Raw genomic sequence first — 13,548 nt, 5'->3', positions numbered from 1 at the left:
AAGTATTTAGTCAGCCACCGATTGTGCAAGTTCCCCCACTTAAAATGATGACAGAGGTCAGTAATTTGCACCAGAGGTACACTTCAACTGTGAGAGACAGAATGTGAAAAAAAAATCCATGAATTCACATGGTAGGATTTGTAAAGAATTTATTCGTAAATCAGGGTGGAAAATAAGTATTTGGTCAATAACAAAAATACAACTCAATACTTTGTAGCATAACCTTTGTTGGCAATAACAGAGGTCAAACGTTTACTATAGGTCTTTACCAGGTTTGCACACACAGTAGCTGGTATTTTGGCCCATTCTTCCATGCAGATCTTCTCGAGAGCAGTGATGTTTTGGGGCTGTCGCCGAGCAACACGGACTTCCAACTCCCGCCACAGATTTTCTATGGGGTTGAGGTCTGGAGACTGGCTAGGCCACTCCAGGACTTTCAAATGCTTCTTACGGAGCCCTCCTTTGTTGCCCGGGCGGTGTGTTTTGGATCATTGTCATGTTGGAAGACCCAGCCTCGTTTCATCTTCAAAGTTCTCACTGATGGAAGGAGGTTTTGGCTCAAAATCTCACGATACATGGCCCCATTCATTCTGTCCTTAACACGGATCAGTCGTCCTGTCCCCTTGGCAGAAAAACAGACCCATAGCATGATGTTTCCACCCCCATGCTTCACAGTAGGTATGGTGTTCTTGGGATGCAACTCAGTATTCTTCTTCCTCCAAACACGACGAGTTGAGTTTATACCAAAAAGTTTTACTTTGGTTTCATCTGACCACATGACATTCTCCCAATCCTCTGCTGTATCATCCATGTGCTCTCTGGCAAACTTCAGACGGGCCTGGACATGCACTGGCTTCAGCAGCGGAACACGTCTGGCACTGCGGGATTTGATTCCCTGCCGTTGTAGTGTGTTACTGATGGTGACCGTTGTTACTTTGGTCCCAGCTCTCTGCAGGTCATTCACCAGGTCCCCCCGTGTGGTTCTGGGATCTTTGCTCACCGTTCTCATGATCATTTTGACCCCACGGGATGAGATCTTGCGTGGAGCCCCAGATCGAGGGAGATTATCAGTGGTCTTGTATGTCTTTCATTTTCTGATGATTGCTCCCACAGTTGATTTTTTCACACCAAGCTGCTTGCCTATTGTAGATTCACTCTTCCCAGTCTGGTGCAGGTCTACAATACTTTTCCTGGTGTCCTTCGAAAGCTCTTTGGTCTTGGACATGGCGGAGTTTGGAGTCTGACTGTTTGAGGCTGTGGACAGGTGTCTTTTATACAGATGATGAGTTCAAACAGGTGCCATTCATGCAGGTAACGAGTGGGGGACAGAAAAGCTTCTTACAGAAGACGTTACAGGTCTGTGAGAGCCAGAGATTTTCCTTGTTTGAGGTGACCAAATACTTATTTTCCACCCTAATTTACGAATAAATTCTTTACAAATCCTACCATGTGAATTCATGGATTTTTTTTTCACATTCTGTCTCTCACAGTTGAAGTGTACCTCTGGTGCAAATTACTGACCTCTGTCATCATTTTAAGTGGGGGAACTTGCACAATCGGTGGCTGACTAAATACTTTTTTGCCCCACTGTATATATATATATATATATATATATATATATATATATATTTGGCTCACCTCCCACCTCCTGCTGGATTATTCATGCAACCTGTGGCTTTCACAGAAATAACATATACAGCACATGCAGGACTTACAGGATTAATACTATTAAAAACGGGTTTTCTAAGATTCTTAGTTTATAATAATTTGTATGCAATTTATAAAAAGTAGAAAAAAGCTGATGGCTGAGTTGATCTCTTTCTACACATCCAGTTAGTAAATTTCATATAAGACACACTATTTAAATTGCTTTTGCCTGCCTGCAAGCTGCTTTGCAACCCACCTCCACCCCGGCTCCTCTTTTCTGTGGTGTGTCTGACTTGGACCTGCTGACCTGCTGCTCCCAGAGCAGACATATGAAACGTTTGGCTAGCTGGTGAATCTTGCACAACTTTTGCTTCCGAGTTGGAAAACATCACATATTTTGTGGTTATTTTGGTTTGACTGACATTTATATGTTGAACAAAAGTTAATTTGAAATGGCAACAAGATCAAAAAGAGAAGCAGGAAGTAGTTTTGATCTGTTCGTTCTTCTTGCTCAGGACCACGTGGCCATGGCAGGTGTCTGTGTGGCTTCGGTCTCAGGAAGAAGACAGCAGTCCTCTCTGCAGTGGCACTCTGATCAGCCCCTGCTGGGCCCTGACGTCTGCATACTGTGTCACCAGGTAAATCCAAAGCAATATTAATAAATCAGTTTCTACATTGCAGTGGAACCACTCAGCGCAGTAATACACAAGTGTAAATCACCCTTAAGTTGCTTCTGTCTCTCTCCTGAAGGTTTGGCGGCGATCCGTCCCGGTACGTGGTGATAGTTGGGGGGTCCGAGCGGCGCCTCACACCGGAGCAGGTGGTGGTTCACAGGAAGTTTAAGGGTCAGAGCGGTGGACACGATCTGGCTTTGCTTAAGCTACCTAGCTCAAAGAATCACTGTCTGACCTTTGATCCCAACACCAATGCAGCATGCCTTCCTGCCACTGACACAGACTCAGGGGGAAGTACTCCATCTTCTTGTGTGGTCACGGTTACAGCTGGCTGGACGGGTCCAGGTAGGCAGTTATATAAAGATAAAGTCTGAAAATATGTTTTAGATGAAACATCTGGGTGGAGGAGATCACCAGTTTGTGAGTAGTGTGTTTCAACACAGGTGCACAAATTTGCAGAAGTACAAGAATAACCTGGAATTGTGGAATTTTTGAGGTTTACTTTGACCAGTAAGTTTTATAGAAGGTGCTGGGCTACAAATCAGAAACACTTTCATTCTGAAAATCTGTTCAGTTACATCTGCAGTAACATCTTTAATGACAGTCTAACATTCAACAAACACATATAGAACAGTGAAAATCAGCAAATCTTCACATCAGTATTTCATAGAGGACAGAATATAAATGAGAGAGCAGATGAGCTGGACTAGTGTCAGGAGCAGGATCCCAACAACATGAGGCCGGATTGCTATGAAATTACTATGGAATTTAATACAGGTTTTCCTTTTCCACTGCAAACAAATCACAATGACATCGATGAGTTCCTAACTTTTCCTCTGGCGCCACCGTGTGGTTAATATGTGCACTGTTTGATGAAACTAGCCCTCAGTGGTACATGGATTAACAGGAAACTGCATTTCATTTCATTCCCTGTGATTTGATTTTGTTTAATTAACAGTGAAAGTGCTAATTGACCAATAGGAAAATAACTGTAAATGAGACATGACTCTAAAGGTTCATTTCTATCTGTTGTCTGGTGAAGCCAGTTACAGCAGCTGCTTGAAAATGACAAAGAATTGTCTCAGTTATCACATGCAGTAGAGCTAATTCATACTGACAAAAAAATTAGCAAAATGCACATCAATCATCAGGCTACGTAACACAAAAGGCAACGAAGAAACAGAAAACATGACACACGCACATCTAAGCCCTCCCACAAGATGAATTTTAATAACTCTGGAGATCCCATCACATTTCATCGTCTTTGTTCAAATACGTGTACAACAATGGCATTTCCATCAGCTGCTTCTGTACTGTCGGGTGCTAATTAGCAAAAGTTAGGGCTTACATTAGAATACTAACAAGGTAATCTAAGCCTGCCCCCCCCCCCCCCCCCCCCCCCCCGCATAATCACGGCTTCACAGAGCTGCTGTAATCTTTCTAAAAATGCTCTAATTTGCAGACTTTTTTCAAAGCAGAAATATAAATGTTGGATAAAGCCATATTCAAAATTATTGTTTCATTTTGTTGCGACATTTTGAACTGAAGGCTTTCATTGTTATGATAACATTCAAAGAGGAAAATGTAACAATAATCTTGAATAACTGAAAAATTAAGGTACTGATCACAGAACAACATCAATTTTCAAGACTTTGTTTAAACAGCTCGTCAGATTCTTACTATAATGATCAGTAGTTCATACAATGAATGGCAACAACACCTTTATCCAACCGTAGTTAAAGCAGATGGGCTACAGCAACAAAACCCAAAATGAGTAAAGTATTAGTATAATATTGTTATTATTAATTATTGAATTAGTGATATGTTGATGATTTTAAATACTTCTATATATTCCTCAGTAGCTTGATCTAAAATAATGCAATTAATCTGAGAAGTTATAAGTAACTAAAACATTAAGTAAATGGAGTATGAAGTTGAATATTCACATTCAGAATGCGATGGAGTAAAATCAGAGCGCAGCATAGTACAAGTACTTGAATAAATATACTCTGTAACATTCCTGCTGGCTCTATCCATGCTCTCATCCAGTGGTTTTGGGGACTATAAGATTAATGGTACTCTACTCCAGTGGCTATGGTGGGGTGGGGGTTCAGGAAGGGTTGGTGCCACTCTATGCGATTCTTCTAGACACACCCCTGAAAGATGGTTGGACATGGATAAACATGAGACCAGTCGGGCAGAAAGATGACTTTATATTCTGTTTCTAAAATCAGTTTCTAAGTTATTGATTGCAGATGTGAGAGTGCTCTGTTGGTACTCTCTCATGTGCTTAAACACAGCACTAATGAGTCCTTTGGCCTAACATGTTATATACCACGGCCCAAAATGAGCATAGAAACATGTTTATACCTGTAGCATCGCCTCAATCAGCTGTTTGCTTTAGTATTTGTAATCCTGTTGTCTTCTTTCTCTTCTTCTAGACTCTGTTCTTGCTTCCTGGGTCCCTCTGATGTCATCATGGCAATGTAAGAAGCGCTATGGCAACAGTTTCTCCAGTCACGGCACCCTGTGTGCTGGCAGTCCTCCAGACACCAGCCTCCTCCATGACGACAGTTGCCAGGGCAACTCTGGAGGCGGGTTAGTGTGTCAGGCGGAGACAGGTCGATGGATCCTCACTGGCGTTGTCGCCGGGGGTTACGGCTGCGCTGATCCCTCCTCACCTGCGCTCTACACGCGAGTCAGCCGCTTCAGGAGCTGGATCGACGAGGTCATCAATGTGCAAGCACGTCCGGAGGCGCCAAACGCACATATACAAGGAGATCTGCCACACAATGACATAACACACATGCACAGCGAGGGCAAAGATGTGTCCTTCCACACGCACGGCAAACACGCACACGATCAGCAGCCATCAAATGAAATCAATGAGATTAAACACACACACTCTCATCATTCACACACCAAAAACACACACACACGCCGGGCGGAGGACGCAAACACACAAATTCTGGTCTGATTGAGGCCGTGCCGTTGGCTTACCACCTGTGCCATGTGACTGCCTGAGGAGGGTTAAAGGATGAGGAAAAGAAAAGAAAGATGCTCCCAATCTTCAGTCAGTGCAAATGGCCGTCTGTCAAATCTGAACTCCGTCTTCGTGAATCGCGGGTGTGTGCTGTGGGCAGGCTTTCCTGAGCTGTACGGGTCATTCGCGGTGCTCGACGTGTGAGTTTCAGCCCGTTTAGACCGAAACAGGTCGACAGATTTATCAGCACGCCAATCAGGCCCTTTTACTGAAAAAAAAAAAAAAAATCCCAATTGCATGTACTTTAAGGAATCTACTGCTCGCGTAAAATATTCCGGGGGGAAAATTTTGAGACGGTCACACAAGAATCTATGCTAATTTCACCTATTTACATTGTGTGAGCTTAAGAAAAAGAGCAACACATCAAGTACAAAGGCTGACTGACCATCACTGATGTCCCTTTGAGATGATTAATGTAGATAAACTCCAAACTCCTCGCAGAAGGTGAGGCTCGTCCCACATTAGGTTTTTATAAAAATCCAGATGTGGCTTTCTTTTTCAAACAGGGCTTCTCTCTTCAGGCTGTTGTCTTATACCTTTACTGGTGAAAGTGCAGTTGTTCATTTGGACCCATGACTAAGCTACTCAACTCAGGACCATACCACTGATTTAGCAAGTTTTAGTGCATTTATTACAAATGAGGTCACTTTGCGTTACACACGTTCTCCTTTAGCTTGTTTCTTATTTGTATAGATTAACCTTATTTGCCCCTTTTAAAGCGCTTATTAATGCCTTACTGAGCCAATCTCTTTGTAATCTCTTTTATCTTCCTTCCTTTCACGTCAACTCTCAACCAATCACGGTCTCTCCCTGATCCTGGTTGACCCGGAGGTCTCTTCCTCGTAAAATTGAGTTCTTCCTTCCCACTGTTGCCAACATTGTACTTACAGGGGACTGTCTGATCATTGTAGTAAAAAAGTCTATTGCATCAACTGTTTGGGAATTATTAATACAAAGTTGTTGTACGATTGACTGACAGTCTCATGACCAGATAGGGCAGTTCCCTAATTCTTCTTTAATAAATTAAACAGATAAAAGATGCAAAGTTGATTTTAAGTGTTGACCCTGCATTTGAAACATTTAAGGCACAAAGCAATGAAAGTGAAGGTGACCATCATTGGGCTGAAGAACCAAAATAAACCCATCAGAGAGATAGCAAAAACTTTAGGAATGGCCAAATCAGCAATCTGGGACATTCTGATTACACTCAAGAACAACAAGGCCAGATTAGGCTTTGCCAGAAAACAGAGGGACAGATGAAACCAAGATTAACTTGTGGCAGAATGATGGGAAGACAAATGTATGAAGAAGGAGAGAAACAACTCATCAAGTTCTGTCAGAGCTTTGCAAGGGAGGAAGCCGAGCATTTGGTGTTGTCCATAGGTTTTAGACTTCAGGCGGGGTTTTGATCCAAGAATTAAAAACAACTGCTATATTGAAAATAATGCCAGTTGATATGTTTTAAAATGGCTGTAATTCCCAAACAGTTAATGGAATACTTTAGTAAAACCCCTTGAATTAAAGCTGAGACTCTGCACTTTAACCACATATTGATTGCGTGATTGAAAATCCACTGCGATGGTGTGCAGAGGCAAAATTTAAAAAAAAATAATCTTATTGTCCAAATATTTATGGACAGACCTCTACCTTAACAAACTGATGTAGTGATAAAGTCATGCAAAGTAAGGGATTATTATGTGCTTTGTCTTGATCATTGATATTTGCAGTAAGCAGCAAATATCACACAAACTTAGACTAACCCAATACAACCAAAAGGAAATAAAAAAAATTGAAATACATATGAGAAATTTAATCATTGTGTGTTACATTATATGACAGAAATGTATGATTTTTTCTATTATGCCAGAACCTTTAATAACAACAAAATGCATATTATTCTTGGTTAAATGAAATAAATTTTTAAAAAATGGTTAAAATAGAATTTTATAATAATGCCAATGATTTTCTTTTGGCTGTGGTTAAAAAGAAGAATCCCTGCTAGTGTGATTAATGTGTTATTAATTAATGTGATTTTTGTGCAATACTAAATCAAAATCCCTCACACTAAATGTCTTATCTGTAGATATTTTCTCAGAGTAGTCTAGGGGTAAACCAGGCCGCTCATCCTATGATAACAGCATAGAACAAACAGCTGCAGGCGTCTGATCATTGATTTCTGATGTCTGAGCAGGGAAACAAAGGAAACGGTGGCTGAATAACAACAACCTTGTTTGGAAATAAGTCAACGGTTGCATTAAGTGTACTGGTTAAAGAGCTAAAATGTGCAAAAACATTGGTATGGTCCTTTAAAATTGTACAGGACTCTCCTTTTAAAGCCATTGGAAGCTGACTGTTGAGTCATAAATATCTTTTTGTACTGGCTCTAGATAGATAAATAGACAGGTCCTCAGATAGACAGATAGCTAGCTGCTACTTCTGCATTTAGATAGTATGTGTTCTGCATTCATTCTTGACTGGATTAGATAGCCGAGCTGTTGAAGTTAAACGTTGTCTGATCTGTTGTTCTCTGAGCAGATGTGTGATCTGACCAGAAGATGGCGACATTGCTCTATTTTAACAGGGTCCGTCAGGTACCCTGGTGGTTCTTTTTATACTGTTTATGCTGTAAGTGTATGGACTTGTGCTTAATATACTGTGAACCATTGTGTCGTGAAGCATCCTGTAACCTTCAACTCCAACATTTCTCCAAGCCTGTTGTTATAATCCTGTACATAAACTCAAGCCCTGCTACCACAGACTTGATGTTTGACCATGCAGATCCTGTTGGTTCATGTAAATACTGTATGTCTCTGGCTGGGCGATGAGGGCGCAGACAGGCTAAAGGGTTTCAGATGTACTCTTGCTTTACCTGTGTTAAACCCATCAGCTGCTCCTCAGTGTAATGTGCTGAATCATGGTTGAGTATTAAAAATGTGTACCTGCTGAGAACAAGTGAGTGTTGCTGTCGTCTCTGTTTTTAGCACCAGATATTTATTAATTAGCTTTCCTGAACTCTGTTTTCCCCATGTGGCGAGAAAACAAGAAAAGAGCTAAAAAATGCAGTTCCTCTAATGACCACTTGAGGCTCTGAAAGGGAGTGAATTAACATGTTTAGAACCTGAAACAGTGGTTTGGTTACTTTTATTGACTGTATTCTACACATGGGCACTTCTCACGCCAAGAAGAAAAGAAAAATGTGGCCAAAATGCTAAAATTCAAATTGTAAATAACCTAAACTAGTGGTTTTGTCCATCTTTTATTTACAGTCTATGTTTTCATGTCCATTAGATCAGCGATCCCCAACCTTGTCTGACAATATTTTCATGGACTGACCTTTTAAGGTGTCGCGGATAAATACAACAAAATAAAAGCAGTAACGGTACCAAAAAAAGAAGATTTATTCATAACACACAAAGACCCAGGGAAACCGAGCTAACGATAAAAAAATAACGATTAAAAGCCCCGAAAACCATCAATTTTACACCCGAGCCTCAACTTTGCGGCCCGGTACCAAATGACTGATGGACCGGTACCGGTCTGTGGCCCGCTGATGGGGACTGCTGAATTAGATTATATTGTCTCAACACTTTCCACTAAGAAATATTAAACTACAAGAAAATCTTTCTGATTTTAATAATCTTGGTTGGTTTCCATACTAGAAACATGGATTTTATAAACTGGGGGGGTGAGGGGGGGGGGGGGGAGGGGGGGGGGGGGTGAGATTGCTTACAAAACGTTTCTACCGTCCAAGTAATTGAAAAGTAAATCTGCTTAGCTGCTGCTCTCAGTCACCCATGAGCGCTGTTAATCTCTTCTTTTGTTGGAATGGGCTCCCCTCTGAAATAAAAGGGGATCAGAGGATACCCTTGCTGGACTGGATTGTACAGACTATTGAAAACTGTAGAACGAGTGATTTATAACGAGTATAATTGAGATGGTTTTGTTGGGACAAGGCTAATTATTTATAAATCTGACTAATGATGCTAATGATTTGAACAAGATGGGATGCGATTATTGGGATACAAATTTGAATTTGGGCTGGGAATATCGGATTAACATTAAAGTGTATAAAAAAATCTTTGCTTTTTATCTTTCTCACTGTTTGTCTTCTTGTAACCTTTCCTTAATTTTCCCTTTATTCCTTTTATTTCAGACGTGGATGAAATAGTACAATTTATTCTCATTTAAGGGTACTTATACCACAATGCAAAAAAAAAAACCTAGAAAAAAAGTTAGTTTTATCTGACTTATAGTTCAAAATAATCCTTATTTAACTTGTACTGGGTCCTCTGCCTTAGCTCCACTCCCTTTAAACTGCCTTTCTTCTGATTGGCTGCCACTAACAAACAGCAGATGACCATATTAGGGAAATCCCCTCCCTCTGATGTCATAGAAAGCCAAGAATAGAAAAAAAAGTGTGAAATTGAGCATCTGAGCAGTCACATGTTTGATCCCATCCCACCACATCCCAAATGCACTCTGGTGGTTATAAAAGGATGGATATCTTTACTGTATACATTTGTAAATGCATTGATTGGAGGATAAGATATCTGATCAGCAATTGGTCGATAATGTGTCAGATGAGTGTATATATGATCGAAATGAAGGAAAATTGTGATAAAACCCCTTCAGATAATGCAAACTAAAAAAAAAAGAATTTTCCCAGTAACACAACTTAAATTGTCTGATAAATCTGTCAAATGTAAGAAATAAATGGTACATAAAAACATCTGCCTAAAACAGGGTCAGCAGCGGTAATACTGACACAAACACCAGAGCAAAAGTTCAGACAGATAATGATGAGCTATAGAGAAACAGCGCACAGTGGTGCGTGCACACGGATAATTGCTGTGTCATTTTCTAATTTAAGCTTGCAGAGCACGTGTATGGGCTGCATTCATACCCTCAGGTGAGTGGATGCATCTGTGTGAGCCAGTGAATAGTGTTATGTGGGCCTTCGGTAGGATACAAGATAATATGTTAGTTCACCTTTAACTGAAAGATTAGAGCCAAGTTAATCTGGCTTATTCAGTATGTTTGAGTATCAGGGCAAAGAAAACACGAGCTCGGAGATGAAAAACAAAAGCTGATATTGTTTTCCAGGAAGTAACATTGTGGTTTACGTAAGCTTGCCGCCATGGCTTCCTGCAGCAGTCTCTGGTGTGAAGAACAGTTTCAGTGCTCAACCTCTGAGGTCTTCACTGAGCCCATGTCTGTTGCAATGTTTCCTCAACTTTTGTGAGGCCTGCTGGGACAATAATGACCACTGCTAGTTTGCAAACTGCAAGCAGGTTAACAGAATTTCTCCATGAACGCCTGACATCTTTGTATGAGAGTCACCTGGAGCCTCCACAGGGTTGAAGGCCTGAAGAGAAAGACATGCTGTGCAATCTTAAGATCACTGTGGACCACAGGTTGCACAAGAATCGCAGCCTTCTTCTGGACTTGCTTAGCAGGACGGAGCGTGTTTGCACTCATTCTAGACTTTGAATGAAGAACTCGACCCATATTTACCCTGTAGCACAGATCCTATGGCTATAATCCTTGTAAAAGCTTAATATCAAGATATGCATTCTACACATTAACAGGATTAAGGTTCAAAAGTGGGCATTTCAGTCCTGTCAGACCTAAGGTAATATGTTCAGATGTTCAAACACTTTATGTTTTAGTAAACTTACATTGTGGTGTGGCTCATCTAGACAAGAATAAACACCTGAGAGGATATATAGTATCGGGGTGCTGTGTGCAGGAATAACACAAAATAAACTGCAATGCTGATGCTCATGGTTGCATGATGCAATGGTCTGATGCGTTGTTAACAGTTTTTGGGCTTCAAGGACTTTTGTAAAAGCTTTATGAGACAAAAGATTTGGAGTGAATAGTGTGAAGATACTGAATTTATTCTAACACACATACAACTTCCCCCCCTTAGCTGTGCTGTTTCCTGTGATAGCCTTTGAAACTTTGCTTTTTTTGTACTGCCAGAGACACTGAAATCTAAAAGAGAACTCTGCAACAGCAAAGATAGTGGAACAAGTTTAACTTTTAGGGGTTAAAAAGAGCTTAAAAACATTATTTTGGGGTGAAGTCAGCAAACCTTTTAAGTGGTTTTTGTCAAATTTCAGTTTTTATGTCCCTGTAACTGTCCCCAGTAAATGCTTTAAAAGCACTTTAAAACTTTAAAAGCATTTTGTACTCTTTGATGTGCTGACTTTTGGGACTTGCAGTCAGTGAGCACACATATTTCACCTGGAAACTTGATGTTGAAAGCTGGGACATTTGCTCTTTTCTCACTATTATTTTTAAAACTTATATTTTAAAACGATTCCAGTTTTGCAAACTAACCAAATAAACTCACAGTGGATAGAATCTGTGGGCTGTATCTATGAGTCACTGGTGAGTTTCTAGTGGTAGTGACATCAGTGGTTACCACCTTAGGCTGAGGGATTTTGTTTGTGCGAGGCTGACAACAACCGAAATGGGTGGAGCGGGTTTGTGGACTGGATACCGGCACGCCTCGGTGGCAAATGTGTGATTTTATATGATGTTTTTTAAGTAGTTACAAGCATTTTGCAGGATCACCTTGCCACAAAAGCTGAGCATGATTGAAAAGACTTTTACAAACTCTGAGATGAAAGAATGAAAGACGGGGAAAAGTCCTTTCAGACCTCAAAGTCAAAAGTAATTTACATTCAGGAGACTTGTTCTGGCTTTTCTCCCAATTTCATAGGCACTAAAAAGTCAGAGGTCAGAGAGAGCTAACAAGACACATTCCCTCCAGAGTTCCTCCCTTTCTGTGTCTTTGATAAAGTAACTATAAGTGTGGAAGTTAACCAACTGCAGAGCTCTTCTCATTAATCACACAGAAAGCAAAGGAACCGGGGGGAGCTGTCCTACATCCCAGATTCACACACACACAAGCCAGACCCTTAAAATAACCGGGACCATCATAAATAACAGCAAAAAACCTTTTTAAATGAAGCTGAATCATTACTCAACACTTCAGTGTTCGGCTCAAATAAGACCACTGGAAAACGGTAAAGGCTGAAGTGGTGAGAAGGGAAGCTGCACTATCTGTTGAGCAGCGATTGCTTTAGTCTGTATGTATGTTAATGGCCTGCAGGCTTTGCAGTGTTACTCGGGGCTTAATCTGAATTCGTGATGCGATGACAGTCCTGCACAGAGGGCAAATATTATGCCAGCTGTTGTTGCTCAGTGCATCCTGCCAACCAGTGACACACAACCTACTGCCAGTTTGTTTAACTCTGCTCTAATCAAAATCTTCCTCCTGCAGCAAGCCAGTGTCTCCTTGCTTAACATCGCCTGGGACAAACTAGTATCCTTCCTAAAATTCCCCAAAAGCGAGTATGGGAGCAGAGATTTTCAGCATAGCTAATCAATGTTGCAGTGTTACATAATCTGCAAAGTGTGTTACATCTCTATTAGCGCCAAATTTGGTGATTTCAGGACAAGTATGAGCGACCATGGTGACAGAAAGCACACTGGGTAAACAAAGGGTTTTTGGCAGGTTCCTCTGTCTGGGAATGGATGGAGTGCAAGCGATGGATACCTTTCTACTAAGATTTTTTTCTTTTTAAGAGAAAGGACAAAAATGTTTCCATATGACAGTGGCTTTCATGAGGTTAAAAAAAAAATAGCAACAAAAAAGAATCTAAGTTGAATTGAATGAAAAACAGGTCAACAGCATAGCATTATTATCCTCTGGGGCCAATGCAAACCAACGCATTTTAGCACATTACACCTGGTCAAGACAACCTGCTGAAGTCCAAACTGACCATCAGAAAGGAAAAGAAAGGATTTAAGTGGTCTACCCTGATCTGCACACAACCATCTTTAGGTTTACAAATAACAGTCTGATTAAAAAAGAAACTATTCAGTGTGTGGCAACTCTCTTGGTGAAAATGCCTGTTGATCTCAGAGGCGAATGGCCAGATTAGACACAAACCACTCATTCCAACTGTTGTACGCAGAGGAGTGTCTCTGGACGTACAACACATCAAACGTTTATTAAAGCACATGGGCTACAGCAGCAAAGATCACACCAGCTGCCAGTCGTGTCAGCTAAAACAAAACAGGAAGCTGAGGCTACAAGTTGTACTGAATTGCCAAAATTGGGCAATATAAGACTGATCTGTGCAGTCTGAAAAGTCTCTTCGGCTGTAA

The 13,548-nt window shown here is 40.9% G+C and overlaps 1 protein-coding gene across 1 annotated transcript in view; it reads left to right on the top strand.

The window, feature by feature from the left end:
* The window catches only part of LOC101476544 (neurotrypsin), a 37,703-nt gene extending 29,387 nt beyond the window's left edge, over positions 1–8,316 (top strand). The window contains exons 12-14 of the mRNA XM_004556616.6: positions 2,163–2,285; positions 2,398–2,666; positions 4,763–8,316. Coding sequence (XP_004556673.1) covers positions 2,163–2,285; positions 2,398–2,666; positions 4,763–5,298 — 928 coding nt within the window. The 3' untranslated portion in view covers positions 5,299–8,316. The remainder of the gene's footprint in view (positions 1–2,162; positions 2,286–2,397; positions 2,667–4,762) is intronic.
* Positions 8,317–13,548: the final 5,232 nt, after the last annotated feature.

The sequence above is a fragment of the Maylandia zebra genome, linkage group LG8 (genome assembly GCF_041146795.1).
Source record: "Maylandia zebra isolate NMK-2024a linkage group LG8, Mzebra_GT3a, whole genome shotgun sequence".
Lineage (NCBI taxonomy): Eukaryota > Metazoa > Chordata > Actinopteri > Cichliformes > Cichlidae > Maylandia > Maylandia zebra.
Note: the sequence above shows the minus strand (reverse complement) of the source record. Positions and strands in the feature narration are given on the sequence as shown.